Source organism: Schistocerca piceifrons, chromosome 2, assembly GCF_021461385.2.
Source record: "Schistocerca piceifrons isolate TAMUIC-IGC-003096 chromosome 2, iqSchPice1.1, whole genome shotgun sequence".
NCBI classification, from domain to species: Eukaryota; Metazoa; Arthropoda; class Insecta; order Orthoptera; family Acrididae; genus Schistocerca; species Schistocerca piceifrons.
This window is the reverse complement of record NC_060139.1, coordinates 308941677-308965150: the sequence shown is the minus strand read 5'-3', so window position 1 is coordinate 308965150 and position 23474 is coordinate 308941677. Positions and strand designations below refer to the sequence as shown.

At 39.7% G+C, this 23474-nt stretch overlaps 1 protein-coding gene across 1 annotated transcript in view; it reads right to left on the bottom strand.

Annotated features, from left to right (window-relative positions):
* The window catches only part of LOC124777151 (myotubularin-related protein 9), a 130708-nt gene that overhangs the window by 7197 nt on the left and 100037 nt on the right, over window positions 1-23474 (bottom strand). Inside the window, exons 8-11 of the mRNA XM_047252453.1 lie at window positions 16972-17093; window positions 16317-16423; window positions 14160-14392; window positions 2538-2707 (exon numbers count right to left, since the gene is read on the bottom strand). Of these exons, the coding sequence (XP_047108409.1) occupies window positions 2538-2707; window positions 14160-14392; window positions 16317-16423; window positions 16972-17093 (632 nt within the window). The remainder of the gene's footprint in view (window positions 1-2537; window positions 2708-14159; window positions 14393-16316; window positions 16424-16971; window positions 17094-23474) is intronic.

Here is a 23474-nt window from a genome sequence, read left to right as displayed (position 1 = left end):
CAATGGAGACCTATACATGGCTTCAATTATAAAAGTGCCATTATTTAGTTTAAGCTCACATGCACATGCTTCTATATGTTGCTCTATGCAAAATTTTTTAGTTTCCAAATTTTTCACACTATGACAGATGTTAACATATATGGTAACTCCTCCTCTTTCCATAGTGTCTCTACTTACATGTGCTAAAAGCTTATATCCACCTACATTTACCATTTCTATACCTGTGACTATATGATGTTCAGACAGGCATAGTACATCTATTCCACCCCCAGTTCCTAAATCTCCTAACAAACAAGAGCTATCTACTTTGTTTTTTAATCCCCTGATTTCAATCAATGTAGGATGACTGGACACTGTTCTTAGCCTAAATAAGTACTCCCATGAGTTTCAGTGCCCACCCACCACCACCTCTAAAGATTTTGCTATCATCCCACCCAGTTTACCCTTCCCTTTCCTACTGAGATGCAAGACATGTTTTGTGAAGTCCCACCTACTAATACCATCAACAGGAACCAAACCTATGCCTGACGAAGTAGCTGCCCAAAGAAGCTGATCTAGCGTCATATTGATCCTCCTTATAGAGCTGTTCAATTGGGGTCGATCGTACTGCATGAAAGCACGAACCAAGTCAACATCTGTATGGTTTATTGCAGATACTATTTTTACAAGGTCACACTCAATATTGTAGCCTTGATCCCTATCAATACTGCTTCCCACTCCACCCACTACCACAATATGATCCTGCTTTGTAAAATCCTTGCACAGTGATCCTACATCCTCTATCACTTGGCTAAGACATGCACAACGCTTGAAAATACTTGTGACCTGTTTCCTGTCACCTAATTTTTCCTGTAAGATCTGGCCCACACCTCTTCCATGGCTACTACCTAACAACAGAACTTTCCTCCTACTTTCTACTTTTTTTCAACAGTTGGTTTCCTAGTGAAAGTCTGTTGAGTGCTGACTACACTTTCATCTACTTGAGCCTCTTCCTTAGATGACTGAGGTAGCAAGGCAAATCTATTATTTGTGCTAAAGATGAAACTGTCAGATACCGTTCTCTTTCTGTGACCCAAGTTCCTTGCTACCACTTCCCACCTGTCTTCACCCTTCTCCCCCCTTAACCTCATCAGTTCCTCCCTAGCACTATCCAATTCAGCCTGAAGGGCTCTAATCTTCCCTCCCTGTTCCACTATTTTCCTATTCCTTGAACATAATCTGCAATACCATGGAAGAGACCCATTTACTTTCCCAATTCCCATGCCACTACATTTACCCCAACGTAACCACCTGCCGCAACAGCTGCACAGAACCCCAGAACTGACTTTCCTACTGCAGCTCAGCTCAAACACTTCTCGCTCATAGTTGTTTACAATATTTTTACAATATTTATCTAGGCAATAACAGTAATATTCTATTAACTACAGATCACAAGAGTCACTAAAGTTATGTGGAACACTGATATATATATGTATACTACTAATATAGTAATGTAATGCACTTAAACTAATGTTAAAAAATCAAAACTTGTATACCCAAAAAATTAGGCCTAAGATCATGTATGCACGACAGGTACTTTACGCGTTTTGAAAGGAAATAAAAGGTAGAACTTAATTCCCCAAGTAGATATGGCACTACTAAATATATGTGTAATGAAAAAAATCTAAATACTTCACTTAATACTTAAAGAAATGTCTTAAATTTGGATGTAAACCTACGTCTAAAGTATGCAGAAACTGGCCCTTAGATGTTTTCTCCCCCCCCGCCCCCCTCCCCTTCAAGAAATATTTTGATACAATTGAAACCTTCAATACATAATATAAAACAGACTCTAATTAACTTTGTTGTGGTGTAATATTAACTTTATTGACAGTTATTATAGAATTAATTACTTATCTTCACGAGATTAATATTCAAGTGTGTGCGATCTGCGCCAGTGTTGCCAACAAGATTTTATTTTTTATTTTTTTAAATTGTGACATATTGCCATCCACTGAGTGTCATGATCCTTACACATACTTTTGTGATATGAAATGATACAAAGTGCAGATGGCAGAGATTTTATGTGTTGTAAATTTGAAGAACCATAGACAGAACACAGTCTGGTCATGTAAATAAATTCTTTCCTAATGATCTTGGCTATCTGGAGTTGTTCCAGAGTTCATATTTTACATAAATTCTGTTTACAAGCCTATCAATGCCTCAACTAAATGTTGTGTAGTTACATTTTCTACTTCCATTGTTTGTATCCATAGAACTTTCCAGTATAGTATCAATATAACCGAGCCTCACTTCAACCAAACATGAACCCATTTCCCATAGTCGCTGTGCCTCACTGCTCATTGCTAAATGTGATGGAGCCACATAATCTAATGCCATTTGCATCTAATTATCCAGTATGTTGTTTCAAATGGAAATAGAATCAGAAAGTATGTTTTTCATAGCCTGACAATTTCCAGCCACCAGTTTAGAATCAAAACAGAGCAGCATGAAATGCCTAAACTAATATTCTACAGTTCACATATTTAATATCTTACCAAGCTTACTGGTGCAACTGAGGGCCAAATTACTCTACTGTTGGGTTCATACATTGGGTTAAGCACTGACTGCAGAACATCAGGCCTGTTAACATATGACCACAGACTGACAGTGCGCTCTGCAAGTTTCAACTGTACCCGCTCTGCTTCACAATTACCTACAAATGTACCTGCAACACAGAACCAGAACTTTTAAAAATGAGGTAAGTTGTGTTTTAAACCATACAAAAATATTCTCAAGCTTTTATTCCTAAAACTGGGCTGCAGAAATAGAGAAGCAGTGAAAAGTACTAAAGCATTTAAAACTATGAAACATAAATACAATAAAAATATTTAATGATATGAATAAAATAGAAAGAAACATTCCAAATGGGAAAAATATATTAAAAACAAAGATTCTGTGACTTACCAAACGGTAAAGCACTGGTAGATAGACACAATAAAAAAACACACAAACACACACACAAAATTTCAAGCTTTCGCAACCCACAGTTGCTTCATCAGGAAAGAGGGAAGGAGAGGGAAAGACGAAAGGATATGGGTTTTAAGGGAGAGGGTGAGGAGTCATTCCAATCCTGGGAGCAGAAAGACTTACCTTAGGAGGAAAAAAGGACAGGTATACACTCTCGCGCGCGCGCACACACACGCACACGCACACACACGCACACACACGCACGCACACACACGCACACACACACACACGCAAGCAGACATATGTAAAGGCAAACTCTTTGCCTTTAGATATGTCTGCTTGTGCCTGTATATGTGTGGATGGATATATGTGTGTGTGTGTGTGTGTGTGTGTGTGTGTGTGTGTGTGTGCGCACGCGCGAGTGTATACCTGTCCTTTTTTCCCCCTAAGGGGATTGGAATGACTCCTCAGCCTCTCCCTTAAAACCCATATCCTTTCGTCTTTCCCTCTCCTTCCCTCTTTCCTGATGAAGCAATCGTGGGTTGCGAAAGCTTGAAATTTTGTGTGTGTGTTTGTGTGTTTTTTTTATTGTGTCTATCTACCAGCGCTTTCCCGTTTGGCAAGTCACAGAATCTTCGTTTTTAATATATAAAAATATTTAATAATGAGATAAAAGCACTAATAAGTTTTTGGAACAAAGGGTTCATTAGTTGGGTAAACAGATGAAAAGCTATGAAGAAAACAGAGATTTGAAGCGATTCAAAAGTAACAGAAATCCTGAGTGCTCTACAGCTAGTAGAACTAGATTCTGAAAGAAAGAGTGGATGATAGGGGTTTAATGTTCTTTCAATTATGACATATCATTATAGACAGAACAAAAGTTCAGATTGGGAATGGAAAACAGACTGTCCTTTTCAGGGCAACCACCTCAACATCTGCCTTAAAAGATTTAGAAAAGCCACACAAACTTAAATTTGTATGGCTGGAGGTTTTTTCAAATGTGAGTCTACAGTGAGTTCGAAACATGTCCGAAGTTTTTGTGGATTGAAAAGTATTTTATTTTTTATTGCTCACAATTTCGACGCCTGCCTCCTGGAATCCAAGCAGGTCATATTTACACACAGCCGCAGAAAGTTGTATATACAACTGTTGTTAACTTTGGCAAGATTTGTAATTTATGCATCTTCAATAATTCGTGAAATTAATTATAAAGGGAACAAAACTTACAAAATATTAAATGGAAAAGAAGAACGTCCAAAACCCATAAACCATGATACTAAATTAGTTAGTCACCTACATTATCATCATGGCAGTTCCTAATCTTAACTACTTGGAAAAACCATGTTCAAGGAAGAATAAGTCCCCTATTGCTGGGGACAGTATGCTACATTCTAGGACTCAAGTTGCAGAAAACCTATACCATCCCCAAACAATCCCAAACCCACTGGGTGTCAGCCTGCTCTTGCTGGGAAACCCACATAAGTCTTGTGTCATTCTGCCAGTTCTTCCATAGCTGCCATGTTGTTGGTCACATATCCACTGCATCCGATTGTCCTCTGTGTAGAAATTAAGTCTGGTGGTCAGTGAATCCTTTATGATACTCACTCACTCCTGCATTGTCTCTTATAGTTAGGTTTCTTATACACTCTAAATATTTTCTAAGTTCCCTTCCAGATATCTTATTTGCTACCTTGTTCACCACATGCCATTTGACTTTTGTCCCTGACAGTTACGGTTAGTGTACCAATGACAGTTATTTGAGTCCTCAGATCTTTGTAGACTGGACATTTTAATACAATACAGTCTGGTTTACCAAGTTGCTACATGCAATCACATCTGCTGGATGTTTCTTTAATACTGTATAAATATTCAACATCTGGTCCATGGCCTGTCAGACAATGACTCCTGCCCATAAACGGATTTACATTGTTGATAAGCAATCCCTCCTTAATGTTTGGAAATATGCCATATATCCTGTGAGCTGTTGTGATATTGTTCCAGTCTCTTTGCCATTCACTTGCTTTCCATAATTTTAACTCTTGTTTTGTGGATTTCTAACATATCTGAGGGATATATGCATGTGAAAGTTATGCTTCTCATCCATGTGAATGCCCAAATACTTATCTCACTTTATTACACTGGAGTTCCCCTGACTCTCAGAGTAGAATTCTGCAAATGAGAGAGGCTGCCTTTGAGCATCAGGTAGGCAATCTACATCTGAGCAAGTATGTCATACTTTTATTTCCAGCCTGGCTCTTGAGTCCTCTGCCACCACAACCAATAAGTCATCAGCATAGCTTATTACTCATGACAATTGAGCATTTTCATTCGGAGTTGTTAGCAATAGCGCAAGGCTAAGGTCCCAAAAAATTGGTCCACATATAGATCCCTGTAGATAATCTTTAGTAATCTGGCTCACTACATTGCTGGATGTTGTGCCCCACTCCACGATGTACCCTTTGCAGTAATGTTGGAAGTTATGGTACACACATTTTGGGGCCTCTAATTGTCTCAGGAGGGCAAACATTGTGATCCACCACAGGTTGTCAAATGTATGCACAATGCCTACAACATACTAGTTTCTACAGTTGTTGACAATTTTGAGAGCACAGGTATTTGCATAATCTATGGATCTGCCCTTTCTGAAGCTGAATTGGCTCTGTTTGAAGCCATGCAACTGTGTGGGGGACTGTATTCTGCTGCACAGCAAGCACTCTTGTGCCAAGAAGACAGAATGGTCTTACGCTCTTAGGCACCATTACGTCTCTACCCATGCTCTTCTAGATTATTACAACTTGTGTAGACTTTCAGATCACAGGAATTTTTCCTCATCTTGGTGATTCATTTGATAAATGTGTAAAGAACAGAACAATTTTGTTCTTCACGGCTTTTAACATTTCTTTATGGATGTAATCATAGGACACGGAGCTTTTCCATTCTTTGGCTGCTTGATAGCAATTGCAACTTCTTCTTCTGCAAATGGTAGAACACCACTTGTGCTTTCATATGGGGCCTCTCTTTGAAGATCATTAATATTTTCACTGTGATCTTCTGGAACAAGTGACTTCACTCACTAGGGTCTTACAGTTTATAAATAGCCTCACTTTGTTAAATATGGAGTGTAGAAAAGACAGTTAGTGTTTTTACTTCTCTGTTACTATTCTACAGGAGTACCCCATGCACCAGTTACTAGTTGTGCCCAATGCCTTGAAGGCGGGATAATTATGGGAGTGGACAATGTGTTGTAAGGATAACTCCCATCTGCGCAGTTCAGAAAATCTGGTGCTGGAGGGGAGGATCCAGCTGCTCAGGTAGTGAAGCAGCCATTGAAATCAAGCATGTTATGTTCATCTGCATGTTGTGCAATAGGGTCGTCTACTTTGTTGTTGGCCACAGTTTGATGTAGAAAGCTGGTTGGTAGTCATGCCAATACAAAAAGCTGTGCAATGATTGCAACAGAGCTGGTAAATGACATGGCCACTTTCACAGGTTGCCTGGCCTCTAATGGGGTTGGACAAACCTGTGACAGGACTGGAACAGGAAGTGCTTGGTGGATGGATTGGGCAGGTTTTACACCTGGGTGTCACACAGGGATATGATCCTGGTGGCAAGGGGTTGGGATTGGGAGAGGCATAGGGATGGACTAGGATGTTGTGCAGGTTGGGTGGGTGACAGACCACCACTTTAGGAGGGGTGGGAAGTATCTCAGGCAGGATGTGTCTCATTTCATGGCACGATGATGTGTAACCAAAGCCCTGACAAAGAATATAGTTCAGTTATTCTAGTTCAGGGTGGTTATGGATGACAAAGGGGACACTCCTTTGTGGCTGGTTCTTGGGGTTGGTCAGAGGACTGGGGCTGTGAGGGGGAAATGGCACTGGAGATCTGTTTGCGAATTAGGTCTGGGGGATAGTGCCTGTCTGTGAAGGCCTTGGTGAGACCTTCAGCATACTGAGCAAGAGAGTTCTTGTCACTGCAGATATGCCGTCCTCAAGTGGCCAGGCTGTATGAGAGCGACTTTTTCGTGTGAAGGAGACTGACAGCTGTCAAAATGCAGGTACTATTGCTGGTTGGTGGGTTTGATGAGGACAGAGGTGCAGATGGAGCTATCTGACAGGTGGAGGTCAACATCTAGGAAGGTGAAATGCTGGGTTGAGGAAGATCAGGTGAAGTGGATGGGAGAGAAGAAATTGAGGTTGTGAAAGAATAAAGGAACTTGAACCACACTAGAGTTTTGTAATTTTGGGAGGCTAAGAAGGTTTACTGTACAGCGTCCATAAACAGGTAGACATTGGAGGGTGCCATGCCAGTGCCCATGGCTGTGCTGTGGATTTGTTTGTATACCTTCCCTTTCAAAGGCGTAGTTGACAGTTACAATAAAATTAGTAAGGTGAATGAGGTAATGGGTTTGGAGTCTGAGAGACATTAGGAAAGACAGTGTTCGATGGCAGTAAGATCATGGGCATGAGGGATGTAGGTGTATAGTGAGGTGGCATCAACAGTGACGAGTAGGGATCTATGAGGTAATGGGGTGGGGTTGGTGGAGAGCCAGTGAAGGAAGTGGTTCGTGTCTTTGATGTGGGAGACTAGATTACAGGCAATTGATTGTAAGTGTTGGTCAATGAAGACTGAAATTCTTCCAGTGTGGGTACAACGACCAGCCACAGTGGGGCATCGAGGTTTGTTGGGTTTGAGGACTTTGGAGAGCATGCAGAAGGTGTGTGTGTGTGTGTGTGTGTGTGTGTGTGTGTGTGTGTGTGTGTGTGTAATGCCATAGGAGTGATGAGGGAAATGGATTCAGGAGAGAGAGGTTCTGGGAAGGGCCTAAGGCTTTAAGCAGGAATCGGAGGTTGTGTTGGACTTTTGGGATGGGATCACCCTGACAGAATTTATAGGTGGACGAGTCAGATAATTCATGGAGGCCTTCTGTCATGTAGTCACTGTGGTTCATAACAACAGTGGTGGAACCTTAGTCTGCATGTAGGATGGCTAGGTCAGGATTTATTTTGAGGTTGTGGCTATTCTTTCTTCTATTGGAAGGTTGGTATTCTGAGGATGGGACCTGGGGAAGGATGGTGGCTAAGTTAGAGGTATGGAATTCCTGGAAGGTTACCAGGGGGTGATCAGATAGGGGGGGGGGGGAGGGGCAGGGGGGGAGGAGGATTATGGTATGAATTGGAAGAGGCAGGGTTCAGTGTTGGAATTAGGATGGTTTTGGTTGGAGGGATTGGCAGCAAAGAAGTGCTTCCACTGCTGGGACTGAGAGAAGGAGAGTAGGTCTTTGACAAGTTCAGCATGGTTAAATTTGGATGTAGGGCTAAAGGTGAGGCCTTTGGCTATGACTGAAACTTCTGTGGAGCTGAGGGTTTTGGTGGGAAGGTTGATAACAGTGTTACGGGAATGTTTTGGCTCTGGATTTGGTGAAGAGTTGGTTGGGTGTTTTGGGGGATGTGGCAAGTTGAAAATATCAGCTAGGCAGAGTTTAGGTGCTATGAGGGATGAACGGAGGAATGCTTTGGGTAGGATAGGGGTTGGATAGTAATGCCAATAGGTTGGATAACTTATGGAGGTGGTGTCTGGAATCCTCCTCCAGGTGCTGGAGAGCAAGGACTTCAGCTTCAGAGATATGATGTACAGAGTACAGATTGCACAGTAGTAGGATTTTGCAGAGGGAGCAGGAGTGGTTCTGGGATGCCTGTGACATGGAGATGTGTTTTTGCAGTACCAGGTTTGTGAGGCCAGGGATTGACAGAATCTGAAAAGGAGTAGGTAATTGTGAAAGGAGGGATGGGATCCAGACAGAGGAATCTTTATGGTTAGGCTGTTTGGGGGATTCCACAGTTTAGGTAGCATTTGATAAATCGGATGTGGGACTGCTTTTCAGCCAGTGAAAAGGATACTTTTATGAACTGGTGCAGAAAGATGGAGCAGGGGTACAATTTGGCAGGAACGGTGTACAGGGAATGGGAATGAAGTGGAAATGGGCAAAATAGGTGTTAATGGTTGTGAGAAGAGCTGGATAAGCAGAAAGACGTGTAAAAGATGCATAAAAATATGAAGATATGCAGAAACACACACAGATACACAAATATGTAAAAATACACACAAATGCATGAAACTGCGAGAAACCACATAAAAATATGCACAAATACAATAAAAACATACAGAAGTGTGGGAGAAAAGGAACACTGAGGTATATCAACACTGAGGTGTGTGTGTTGTGATAAGTGAAGAGAAGGGAATGGGAATGTTCTGCTGCAATGAGTGCACAGCTTTTTATGTTGGTATGATTACCAACTAGCTGTCCACCAGGATGAACAGCCACCACTGCAAAGTACACCACCCTCTGGCACAACATGCAGCTGAATATAACATGCTTGATTTCAATGGCTGTTTTACTACCTGAATCATCTGGATCCTGCCCTCCATTACCAGCTTCTCCGAACTGTGCAGATGGGAGTTATCCTTACAACTCATTCTCTGCTCCCGTAATTATCCCAGACTCACCCTATGGTAACATACTGTCCCCAAATCTTCCACCCAACTGTTTTCACCCCCTCTGCCTATCATCTCCTCCCCATTCTCATCTCCCACCCTCTGACAACACACCTGCCCATCTTTTCCTCCCCCCCCCCCCCCCCCCCCACCCACACACACCTCCCTGCCCCACAACCTCCTGATGCTGTGCCCGTTGGCATTCTAGTCTCTGCATACCCTGCCAGACAGTTTGCCTCCCTCCTCACCTCCACCACACTACTATCCCTTCCCCTTCCCTGCCCCCTCAGATTGTTACTTGCATCCCAAGTGGGGTGCTGGAGGTGGCAGTTATGTGTGCATAAGGTGTGCTTGTTTGTGTGTATGAATGGTGTGTGTTGCTCTTTTGCTGTTGAAGGCTGTGGCCGAAAGCTCTAAGTGCCTTTTAATTGTGCCCATCTGCAGCTTAACGTGTTTTCTTTAACATAAGTAGCAATCTATCTTATCCTACATTGTTGATATTCCTGCTTGGAGTTTCCATTGTTAGAGCTTTGTATTTGGTTTTCACTGATTTATAGAATAGTCTTAACTCCCTCTCCTCGTGTGTTAGAGCCCTTTGATAAAATTGTGAGCAGTTGTTGTGTATGTTTTTCTTCAGTTTTGTAGGCTCTATGTTCCAAGACATTGGTCTAGCACTTTTCTGTATTGGAATGGCTACTTTTTGTCTGTTTTGTAAGACAGTTGCAAGTACCCGTGTCATTTAGACTATGCTGCAGTCAGCATCTTCTGATATTCAAAAGTCAATTCCTGCACTTAGTTTTTCCTAGTTAGCCTTTAAAATAATTACATCAAAGGTCATTGTTTTCCTGTCCGATATTTATTAACTGTAAACCAGTGTCAAAGAAAACTATCATAATCACATTTTGGTTGCTTCCAATGGCATGGTGAAGGACTCTCCAAGAGTTGATTTTGATAGCTGCAGACGACTGGGCTGCCACAGTGGTGATAATGTTTGCTCCAGCACCAGCACTGTTTCCATGTGTGGCTGGACAGCCCATCCTGTACAGGACATTGAAATTTAATTCATCAATTGCTTCCTTATCCTGGTAACAACAGTTTAGTTTCCTTCTATTTATGCTTACAATTATCTCTTCTTTCCTTCTGTATAGTTTTGAGAATTGAGCATTGATCTACAAACTAACTGCAGTAGTTTTACTGGCAAATCAGTTTTTGTGATTTCTCTTTGCAGCAGCATATTGTACATGGACAATCACTTCCAGGCCACAAACATTTCTTACCTCTAATCATACAGGGTCATACTTTGGTGGCATTTTAGTGTTGGATCAGTATTTGGCTTCATTGCAGAGAGCACAAGCTTGCTTCTCTGCTTTTCTAAATTTGTTAAATGATCATAATCACAGCATTTTAGACTCTTCACACAACTAAGTGGTCCTTGGCTGACAGGATTCTGTAGCCAGTGTAACAAGAGCTTCCTGTCTCAGGGTGACCTCCACCATATTATCTACACACATTTATCCCATGGGGCCTGTCTTGAATTTTACCTTAATTTCATTGTCAAGGTACAGTCTTTGCATGTTTTCCCCAAAAATTTTGCTTGTACACTGCACCCGAAAAGTCTTTTTTGCATGTCGTAGTCAATACATCATACATGGTAATAAGTGGGTACCTCTTATTTTGGATGTTTGCATGTTAGCACTTTGAACATTTTTGTTTTCTTTATTATTTTCTGAGTCTTTGCTAGGATCTGCTTCTATTATTACCACACTGCTTGCAGTGCAAATACTTTTAAATATTCACATGAGTTGCTTGGGGATTTATTATGCCTGCAAAGTGTTCCTTGGTTATGCTTTCATCTTGCTCATCTTTTTATTTAATGAACCAAGTATGTGCACAGTTTAAGGTAGCCATTTTGATTTTGGCGGTATTTGTCAACCTTGGTTTGGATGGGGGAGCTGCAACTATTGGACCAGTAGCCGTTGTTTCTTTCACCATTGCTTCCCAAGACGCTAATTTTTTTTTTCTAGTTTGCTGATTCTGCCCAGTAACTGGGACTGGTACGTATCCCAGAGTAACAATTTCTGCTTGAGTTCATTAGCATTCAGTATTCTAGGTTTTTCTTGAAACCTATGACTTCACTATATATCATCATAGTATGAGATGATACTTGTGCTCATTTTCACCTGTCTCTGAGGCACTGCTTTTCTCCATTGGCTCTCATATCTTGAGAATATATTTTCCTAATGAAACTTCCTGGCAAATTAAGACTGTCTGCAGGACCGAGATACAAACTCGGAACCTTTGCCTTTCGTGGGAAAGTGCTCTACTGACTGAGCTATTCAAGCACAACTCACGACCCATCCTCACAGCTTTACTCTGCCAGCACCTTGTCTCCTACCTTCCAAACTTCACAGAAGCTCTCCTGCGAACCTTGCAAAACTAGCACTCCTGAAAGAAAGGAGACATGACTAAGCCACAGTCTGGGGGATGTTTCCAGAGTGAAATTTTCACTCTGCAGTGGAGGTGCACTGATACAAAACTCCCTGCCAGATTAAAATTGTGTGCATTCTGGCAACAGCCCCCAAGTTGTGGCTAAGCCATGTGTCCGCAATATCCTTTCTTCCAGGAGTACTGGTTCTGCAAGGTTTGCGGGAGAGCTTCTGTGAAGTGTGGAAGGTAGGAGACGAGGTTCTGGTGAAAGTAAAGTTGTGAGGATGGTTGTGAGTCGTACTTGGATAGTTCAGTCAGTAGAGCACTTGCCCAAGAAAGGCGAAGATCCAGAGTTCGAGTCTCGGTCCGCCACACAAAACTGTGTGCCACAAAGTGTTACATCAGTCCACACTCTGCTGCAGAGTGAAAATTTCATTCTGGAAACATCCCCTAGACTGTGGCTAAGCCATGTCTCCACAATATCCTTTCTTCCACGAGCTTTAGGGGTTCGCAGGAGATCTGTGAAGCTTCCACACAGTTTTAATCTGCCAGGAAGTTCCATAATAGCGCACACTCCGATGCAGAGTGAACATTTCATTCTGAATATTTTCCTAATATTTTGAAAGGAAATATGCAAGACAAGCACTCAACAGCTTTTGTCTTCGCAGCTGTGCATCCTACCCAAAGTGATGTAGCATTGCATAGAGGAACCAGCTTCTCTCCAAAAACATAGTGCTTCTTTCAGCTCAATATGCCTGCCAAGAAGAGTGGCCGCATGCACTGCTTGCAGGTATCGGACAGCTGTCCTGTACAGGGTCACTGCATCAGCTTCGTGATGTGCTGTCCAGGTGGTGATGCGCTTACACTAGATGTCGCCAATAGGCACCGTGTGCATATCTCAGCATGTGATGCAATTATGGGGCCATTAGAGTGTTGCTGGGTACATCACACCACCATTAGTGTTGCAGCAAAATGTTGACGCTCCATAGAACATGTGAGAGAGTCACTGTCATAGCAATACGGATTATCTACAGAACCGATATTCACCAATGATCCACATCAAATGCCACTAATTGTACAGGCTAAAACAATCAGTTAATAATCTATTGCATAGATCCAGCACAATGTATGTCACAACTGAGTGTATTGCAACCTTGCTTACACCTGCCTCTAAGATAGTCATTTGATCTTCGCACTCCTCTTATTTCATGTACATGCACACATTGTTCCATATGGTGGATCATACTTTGTATATGATTCCTTGCTTCACCATTCACACACTATCTGCTGGAAGTTCACAAATTCCAGCACAGTGTGGTCATCAATGGCACAATTACTACATATCTGTTGTGTCTGCGGCAGTATTGCAAGTAGAGTTCCACTTACACAGTTGGGCTACAATGAACATTGCATTTCGGTCACAGTGTGTTTCCGCTGTTGCATATGTCCCAGAGTCTGCGAACATGAAGCCATAGCCAACATTTAAACTAATGACCAATTACTTTGCAAACACCTTCATGGTTGGTCAGTAGGTGTGACATCACTGGATATGCATGTGGAGATAAGGTACAGAACATCAGTATCTGGAAATGGTGCAGGACGGTAGTTTTACTCTGTGAAGGCCTTAGTAATACCTTCAGCATACTGGGTGAAAAGCTCTTTGTTACTGGAGATACAGCTTTCATAGGTAATTAGAAAGCTGAGAGAGATTAGAAGGTTTGATGTGAAAGAATTTCATATTGAGACATCTGTGAGGTGGAACACAACCTACAGCAAGGTGGACAAAGTGAAATGAATGGAAAAGAAAGGTATTAAGATTTTGAATGAACAAAGATAATGTGCCCTTCCACTGGATCTAGGTTACAGAGATGCCATCAGTGAATTTTTATCAACTGAATGGCAACTACAAAGGACTTCTCAAGATAGCCCATGAACAACTTGGCATAGGACTGCACTATTAATGTGTGTATGGTAATGCTATGGATCAGTTTGTATGTGTGATGTGTGAGGATATAGCAATGTTTCTTACTTCCACATCATTACGTAGGTCGCTATATCAATATTACCTATGTTTGCTCTCTTCTACTTCTCTGCCTTGGCATACCTTTTTTTATGAGGGTTCAGTAACATAAAATGTGACTTCCATATGGATAATAAAACTACATAATTTTTGCCTTGGAAATGCCAGTTGCCAATGAATTTTAATTTAACTCTCATCTTCAGTTGATAGGATTGCTGTCTGATGAAGAAAAGTGTTTTCTATAGCAAGAAGTTTCATTAATACTTACCAAATTGTGATGAGTATGAGTGCTCAAAGAGCATGATGAGAAAGTAAGGACTGAACTCAAAACTACATGGAAATTGCTGATGCACTTGCCATACACAGTCTAGGAACAGTAGAAATGTTGGTGCATGCCCTTTAGTGCGACTGCTACTGTTAGCTGCATAGCAGGATTTGCTGTGACGGACTGTGAACGGATAACCAGCTTGCAGCCATTCCCTTTCTATCAGTGCTTCTAACCTGCAATAAAAGGAAAACCAGTATTTCACAATTGGCAATACAATACAAGATTAGTGATATGGTGGCAGCAATGACTTTACCCCCACCAACAACAGTGATAGAAGAAAAGACACACACCTCACTTTTATACAGAACAAATCTGTTTTTCAGTACAACAACAGTAAATAAAAAACTAAGAATTGTTAGTTTTACTTATGATTATTTAAATTAATTATTTCTGATCAACTGAAAGAGATCCACATGGTAATAGAAAGGTCCCAATGGAAACAAAACACACAACTCTTCTCAAAGCAGAAGTGCTAATTAGTAGACAGCATCATAAACTTCAGATGACTGGAGAGTTGCAAGTCAACACTTGTTTTTTGTTCTGAGCAGAAGGTTTAAAGACACAGACACTTGCATACAGCTACAATTCCATATTGTAGCTACAGTCGATGGTAGTCCAAGCTGAAGAGTGTGGGAATGCAAGGTTAGGAGAAGGAAAATGGTGAGACATTGTATATAGCAAGCAGAGAAACAGGAATACAATAGCTCCTCATCATCAATGCTACATTAAACCCTTGTCTCCCCTCCTATTTTCCAAGAGGGAGGTAAAGGTAGTGGCACTACTGAAGAATATGGTAGAAACAAGGGAGATAATTGCAAAAATAGCAGGTAAGAACTACCAGAGGTGTATGTTTTATAAATACAAAATAAATAATAAAAGCTAGAAGCAGGGACTGATGGTGTTTAAATGAAAATTATATGATTTTTTATTAACACTACAGATTTTCACTTTTCATCACACCATGCAGTTGTTCCAAACTGTAATTTATCATCATTTAATTTAGCACCACAAAGCATACTTTTGTGCGTGTGTGTAAAAATTCTGAGCTGTCATGTAGTTATGCAGATACTGATGGATTGTGATTTTGATACAGTGATACTTTCATTAACAGGACTGAAATTCTGAAAAAGAATACAGAATTTGGAGAAACTATGAAAAAGCACAATATTAGCACATTGAAACACATAGCTGCCCAGTCCTCAAAGTGTTAACGAAGGGCATCTGCTCTGCTTTACTTGTAGTTAAAGTTGCTTCAAATGAACATCTTACTCAAATCCACTACTTAGTATTTCATTTTTTTAGTAGGATTAATAATCACCACCACCACCATGTTGCAGCTCCTGTTTCCAAAGTGTTTGATGAGCCTCTTCCAACTTTTTCTATCCTTGTACACATCTTCCTCATGGATCCCTTTGGCAACCAACATGCCTTTTCCCAGTTAGAGTGATTTTAAGACGTTTCTTGGCTATCCTGGTTTCTTCTTTTTGTTTCACATGGACATACCATCTTAATTTAGACTGGCAGAGTGTTAATAGTATTAACCATTGTTGTTAATCTACTAAGGCATACTTCACAAATAATGTTTACATTAAAGTACTTGAAAACCTTGACACTCATTTAGAACAAATCAAATGTTGAAAACTTTTTTATTCACTGTGACCAGTGATATTAACTCTCATAATATTGCACAATCCTTCCAGCCTAACCTAAATATGAATCTGTCCATTTCACGCTTTCCCTTTCTTCGCCTAATGTTCTTTCCTGATGCACTTATTTCATTTCTTTTCCCATGGCTTCTGTATGTTTTATTAATACCCCTCATTATGTTTCTGTACACTTCTATTCCTCCACAAATGGTATCATATGATGTGCTCAAGATATCCTATTGTTAATAGCCAGTCCCAATTTTAGCACTGATAAGTAAAGTTTTCTGTTATCAGTGTCCACTCACGTCAGGCTTAAAAAAATTATCGAAATGAATGCTGAATTAAAAAATAAGAACTTTTTAGCAAATTTTTATTCAGTACCAAAAATGAAGTGTTCTGTTGCAATAATGAAATGGAGACTGTAGCATCAATCAAAGTACTAAACACATACCCTCGCACTGTCCGGCAATCAGGATTAAGAATTACTTGTGCCAATGAAGTAACTAATAAGGTTGCATCCATCCCTTCAGAACCATGAACAAGTACAGAAGCTTCTTCCTGTGAGGGAAAAAATTAGAGTATAAGTTACTGACTAAAAACTAAAGTGATTTTCAGAATAAAAAATATATTTTAAAGTGTTGAGCATTTTAATAACATAATCCCATTGTGGTACCTACTTTCTTAGACAGTGTTTATATTATTGACTTTGTTTACACTATCGCTGAGGGGTCATGGCCTTCAGACAACTTTCAAATATCTAGAGCTGATTTGAAATGATTTAAAGTGAGAAAACCACATAACTTAAGCTGTGCAAATGGAAGAAGCGAGAGGAAGACTATACAACGGGTACAATGTTTCTGCACTTAGGGCATTGAAAGTGTAAAAACTTTGTGAACACATTGCTCTTGCTGAACCATACTTATAAACTAGTGTTATTCAAGCCCACAACATATCAATTAATTCTTCATCCACAACAAAGCTTCCTTAGATGTAACTTCAAAGTAAAATCCACATTATCTTTCAGTTCCTGATCTATTGTACAAGTATCCATTGACTGTACATACGAAACTGTTTCTTGAGTCTACATAGATAAGCAGTTACTGTACCTGATCAAGACACTGTGCAACTAGACAGGCACAATTTAGTGTATCCTTGATGTGTGACATCCAGTTAGACGACTCCAGGCGTGACAGCCAACGATCCATGGATGTGGAAGTATCATTGCATGCTGCAATGACAACAATGTGTAGAGAATATTTACAAATTACCTAGAAATTCTGGGAAATATATGGTTAAAAAAGTAGAGGTTTGCAGTCTATAGGAACCTGAAAATGTCCAACCTATTTTGGACAAAATTAGCATCTATTTTTGGTGAAATTAGCGAATTAGCATTCTGGGAAATATAAGGTTAAAAACATAGGGGATTGCAGTCTGTAGGAACCTGAAAGTATACTACCTATTTTGGATTAAATTAGCACATATCTCTGGCAAAATTAGCATCTATTTTTGGACGAGTTAGCATCTATTTTTGGTGTAGAAAGCATCTAGATGTATAAATGTAAAAGTTTGCTACACCACGTTCCTGAAGATGAAACTGACTGGGGGGAAAAAAAAATTAAATTAAAAAAAAATTATTGGAGATAAAATAATGAAACAGAGAATAAACAGTTTGTATCACTTAAAATTAAAGCTCTTTGAGTGAAATGATAGCCTCCGTTGAGAAGCAGCAGCATTTTCTTACTGGTGAACAGAATGCTCCTCCAATTTGAGATGTTTCCCGACATTCTCTTTCTTTTCCAACCCCCTGATTTTGCATATGTAGCATATAAGCCTGGATTTGCATATTGTGGCTGTGTCACCCATGCTTGAGGACAATACAGACAGAACCAACAAGATGGTTTGACTGAAAGTAGAACTGAAAATAGCTCTATTCGCACTTTACATGAAGACTTGGTGTGGTCACTATAGTGAGGATACTACAATGTAGCAGAAGTCCACAGGCATAAACAAATGAGAACCTAACGCCCAATCCAATAGGTGAGGAGTGGTGTGTGTGTGTGTGGATGTGTGTGGGGGGGGGGGGGGGGGGGGGGGAAGCCCTGCCTCCCTCTTGCTGGTCAGCCAGCCTATACTAGTGTTCTAACCTATACTGGTATTTTGTGTTTCAGTGTAGCAGAATTGACACATTGATCCTTATCCCTTTGGGTGTCCTGAGAGTCATATTCTAATGCCACGGCAGACCAGGGTTAGTCTCGTCACTCATTTCAAAATAAGAAAAAGGGAACAATGAGCTACACAAAAAGCAAAGCAGAGTACTCAAAGCACTTGGTAATGGCTATCATGCTGTTGCTTGCTGAGGATGGCAATGTTGTAAACGAGGTAGTTCAGGTCCAACTTCTACCAGTATCTTACATAACCATAGTGCAAAACACCCCACCTAAAACTGCCACAACGTTTTTAATGATCTTCTCTTTCCAAATTGTGCAATCCCAGTAACCAAGAATTAGTTACTTATCTGGTATTTATATGTAGAAAATAACAACTATTTTAAACTATCTCCAATAAAATATTTCATATGGAAAAAATATGCTATGAAACAGCATTTATTATGTAAAGGAAACTTGTTACCATGTTGCGGAGATGCTGAGTCGCAGATAGGCACAACATAAAGACTCACAAATAAAGCTTTCGGCCAGTAAGTCCTTCGTAAAAAAAAAAAAAAAAAAAAAAAAAAAAATATATATATATATATATATATATATATATATATATATCTCACACACTCTCTCTCTCTCTCTCTCTCTCTCTCTCTCTCTCTCTCTCTCTCTTTCCCACAAACGCAACTCACACATAAATCTGCAGTCTCAGGCAACTGAAACTGACTGGCAGTGTGGTTTCAGTTGTCTGAGACTGCATACATATGTGTTGGTTGCATTTGCGTGAGTGTCTGTACATGTGTATCTGTCATCTATTCTTGACAAAGGCCTTACTGGCCAAAAGCTTTATTTGTGACAGTCATTTTGTTGTGCCTGTCTGCGACGCAGCATCTCCACTGTATGGTGAGTAGCAACTTTCCTTTTCATAATACTGTTACATTCCATCATGGATTTTCCATTGTTTGAATTACTATGTAAATTCCCATTTTGCATTTTGAGTTAAAATTTGTTACTATATTTGAATATATTGCAAATTTGAATTTTTTCAGGTTCCTACCAGTAACCGAAACTGTGAAGAAGAATGTAGAGAAGGTATAAATCATTTACAGCTACTTAACTTATACAACAGCATCATAGCATAATAATGAAGGAAACAAATTCTAAATAAGAGTCTGCATCCATGGACCACTGTTAATTACTAATTTCATCAAGTTAGTTACAACTAACACGGTAGCATTTCTTTCTCTTTCTGTGGATGTACATCTACAACATTCTTCAATAAGAGTTAATAAACTTTCTCTCTGGTTAAATTGCTGGTTATGTTTCCTGCGTGATAGGAAACTCTCACCTACTATGCATATTGTACTTTCTCATTGAACTGCAATTTTTGTACAATTCTTGAATAAAAGGTAATTAGTGTACAACTTGTATGGCATGCCACATGCATTAAAAAGGGATGCTGAAGCTTTAAATGTAGCTATGTAAAATGATTCCATTTGCTATAACACCCCTCCTAACGTAAATACAACTTTTTCTTCTTCTTCTCTGCTCCCTCTTCCTTGTGTAATGCAGATACTATGTAAATATGAAATGTCCAAATTCTTATCCAAATTGTATTATTCAGTGTAGAGTTTCTGATAACAGTCTAGATGTTCATGGCGAAACATTTTCTTTAACAAAATACTCAAAATTAAAAATTCACTAATGCCACATGTAAATCAACAATTCACTAGAACTACACATACATGCAATTGTGGTCTTGCAAATAGTGATTTGTTTTATGAGTGGCATAGCCCTCACTCTCATCTTTCGACAGAGGATCTTATCTTTTCTGAAAACTGGGTAATTAAAAATTTAACTTTATTCAAAAGAGTTGTCTTCCTAAACGTTTGAATTTTAAAATGTAATCCTTTCAAAAATTCAGTCACTGTCATATTGTCACGTCGTAACCACAATCAAGACCAAATCTGAAAACAGAGTCATCATCAATGAAATACCAAGTGGTTATAATTTAAGTGCAGCTACTAACAGAGGTCAAGTGTCAGCTACAATCACCATGTGGCAGTGAAACTTGGTAGATATGCTAATGTGTTAGTGTGGAATGGATTTATATATACTGGGGGAAAAAAAAGGTTCCAATTTTGGCCACCAGGTGCAAATCTGGCACTGTATACTGACATCTCCAGTGACTATAGTGAACAAACTTTGTAAGCTATGGTTAATAATAAAATCAACATTTCTCACTTGTTTGACGTTTTCTGCTCACATCTCGTTCTATTTGGAAATATTTCTACAGTGGAACTTCGATTTTACATTCTCTGACTTTACGGTTTTTGTGATTCTACACCATAGATTCGTAGCCCATGTGAATATCCCACAAGATCAATGCTAAAAATTCCCCATTTTTACATTTCGTCCTAGTAAGATTAACCTCAATTCTAAGTTCTTATTTGCTTGACTTTGTCCCATTTTCTTCCTATTGATATTTGATGTGACTGACGGAGTTATACGTGGCACAAAATACAGGTGGTTCGCACCACGCTTGGTGGCAGAGTTAAGGAAATATTTTAGGCCGTTGTGCAGAGGGGAGATGTGAGAGAGGAAGTGCTGACGTAACACAGGATCGGTGTTGCCAACACAACTTTCAACATTTAGATTCACCACAAAATTATGATACAACTACTACTAGTTTGCAGCGGTAATTGAAAAACAAGACAGTTGACGCAAAGTGTTCCGGATCAAGCCAACACATGATAAAGGGGCCCAGCCACCACCTTTTCTTGTGCCAGTCATAATTCAGTCTCATCTTTTTGCATGTATTTCCAATGTACTGTATTCAGCAACGAAATCAGTCATCAACCTTTTAAATTCAAACATTGAGTGTCGAAGAATATTCTCAGTCATAATCGAGGAAATGTCACCGATTTCTGCCTAGTGAACTTTTATTGGCTGACGACTTGTTAAATCACCCAATAGCCAGTGCAGCCACCACATCACACTAAAACACGTAAAAATGAGCTCGCTTACTGGATGTGTGGAGAGGGGTAATGGCCCTTCGGCAACGAGAGTGCAAGTAGGGGTGAAAGCATTTTGTGAAGTGCTGAAAATATACTTTTCACTCAGATGATGTGCTATGACAGAGATACCACAAAGAAATAGAACAAAAGATTTGTGATAGCACATTTTAAAGACTTTCATTTTCAAATCTCACATGATCCAGCTGCAACTACAAACACATATGCCACTCACGTATATACTTTGCACTGCACCCACCACAAATTGTAGATCGTAAAGACTGGGAGCAGTGACAGAGGGCATGCTAAAAATTCCCCTGAGTTTCCTTTCAAGTTTAAATTTTACAGTGTACAGAAATTCACTTAGCCAACTTCTAACAAGCTTGTAATGTCAACTGAGGAATTAACTCATTTTTTCACACCTCTGTTTCTCTCATCAAGCCCAAAATAACACTTTAACGGTCGTGAGCACATGAAATGCAGCTTATAAGAAAAGCATTAAACAACTGTAACAAAGTATGCCATTAAGCAGATGTCCACATTTATGTTTATGGTTTAGCTACTTAGCTGCTGTGATGTTTTTGGTTTAATTCAACGTATTCAGTTTTTGCTTTTTCTGGGCGAGCGCAAAGGATGATCTCTAAAATACACATGTCTTGAAAGTATAATTTGTAGTCATAGCACATCAGAAAACAGCTTTATTACCCTGTCCTCAGATACCAATTGCACTTTCTTGATGAGTTTTTACTTGCTGTTACACATCTGTGATTTTTCAAGAATTGATAAATTCATTACCACAAATTACTGCATAAATATTGTAGTGTACATTTTATTTTCTTTACTTAGACAGATTTTATACACAGTATTGTAGAGGATTGCGATTTTTTATCATATATGCCAATTACATGTGTTTTTGCTTAATTTTTGGGGTTTTTAACATTTTCCTAAATTTTGCATTTTTTAATCCAGAACCACACGAAAACGTAAATAGGGGTTTCACCGTATGTGTGTCTCTTGCATTCACAGCACAAGATTAGTACCTGATAGCCAAAACAGGAATTAATTTTTTTCCAGTATAAATTGGCTCTGCATTAACGCATTAGAATATCTACTGAGTTTCACTGCCATATGATACTTCTGGCCCAAACTGGACCTCTGTGAGTGACTGCACTTAACCACCCTGCAGTACACTTAGCACAGAAAGCAAGTTTATTACAAACACCAACAGGTATCTGCAATGCAAAGACCTCCTGGATGGAGAGTGCAGCTGTAAATACAAACATTGAATATTCCAGAATGCTTATATTTATACAAACATATAATTGTCCAGAATATACTAACATATGATATTTCAAGACACTTCCAGAAATGATAAATACTAAACAACAAATAATTGCTGGTTGTAGGGTTTGAACAGGGGATCCACAGTATGCCAGGCAGTGACACTAACTGTTCCACTACACTGCATACACCACAGCTCATGGCATTGTTCCCTCTTCTCGAGAAATTGTGACCCATTTTTACAAAAGTTCTCACTGGAGCTGACTACAGCACCCTGGATCTGGATCTCATCAGTGGTCCTCTACATGGTGGCACAGGCATATCTTCGTGTTGTTAAATCCTCTTCACTATGATGAGCATCAATAGTAGCCACTCCCATTAAAGCTTCGCGATTGTTGAATGGGTCTTTAGTTTTCTTGAACCTTTCATCATTCATCTGCACGTCTGGACTGTATTAGGACTTCATATGGAGGATATGGACAATGTGTCCGCAATTTTGCCCTCTTTATGAAGAGTCATAATCCTCAACTTTATATGTGATGTCTGGCAAGTGATGGAAGGATATGATACAGCCAAAAGTAGCACTTTAGTAACTATTATGACCTACTTACCACACAGGGATAAAAATCTTTACAAAGTCTCTGGGGCTGCATCTTATTGGCTGGTGCTTTATATTAAAGTGCCCTTGGTCTTTCTACACAAACCAGTTGCATGCTGCTTCAATCCTGATGATGATATGTTTCATATAGTCATCTTGAGTATCATCCTGTTGGACTGGGAACAGTGTACCTACTGTCATTTCAGCCTCTTGACCATAGAGCACAAAGAATGGTGTGAATCTTGTAGTGTCCTATGTTTCAGTGTTGTACGTGACTGTCATAATGAATATTATAGTGTCCAAATTGCTCTGTTTGGAATCAATATACGTGAAGAGCATATCTGCCAATGACTTATTAAAGTATCCTGTGATGCCATTCATCTATATCTATGGATGGTAGCCAGTTGTCATCCTGTAGGTGATGTCACAACATGAAATTATCTCTGATACTAGTCTTGACTGGAAATCTTTTCCATGATCAGAGGTCACACGGGGTACTTCATGTTTCAAAATGATGTCTTCTATAAGGAAATTTAGTTTCTGGAGCTTCAGCAGGCAGC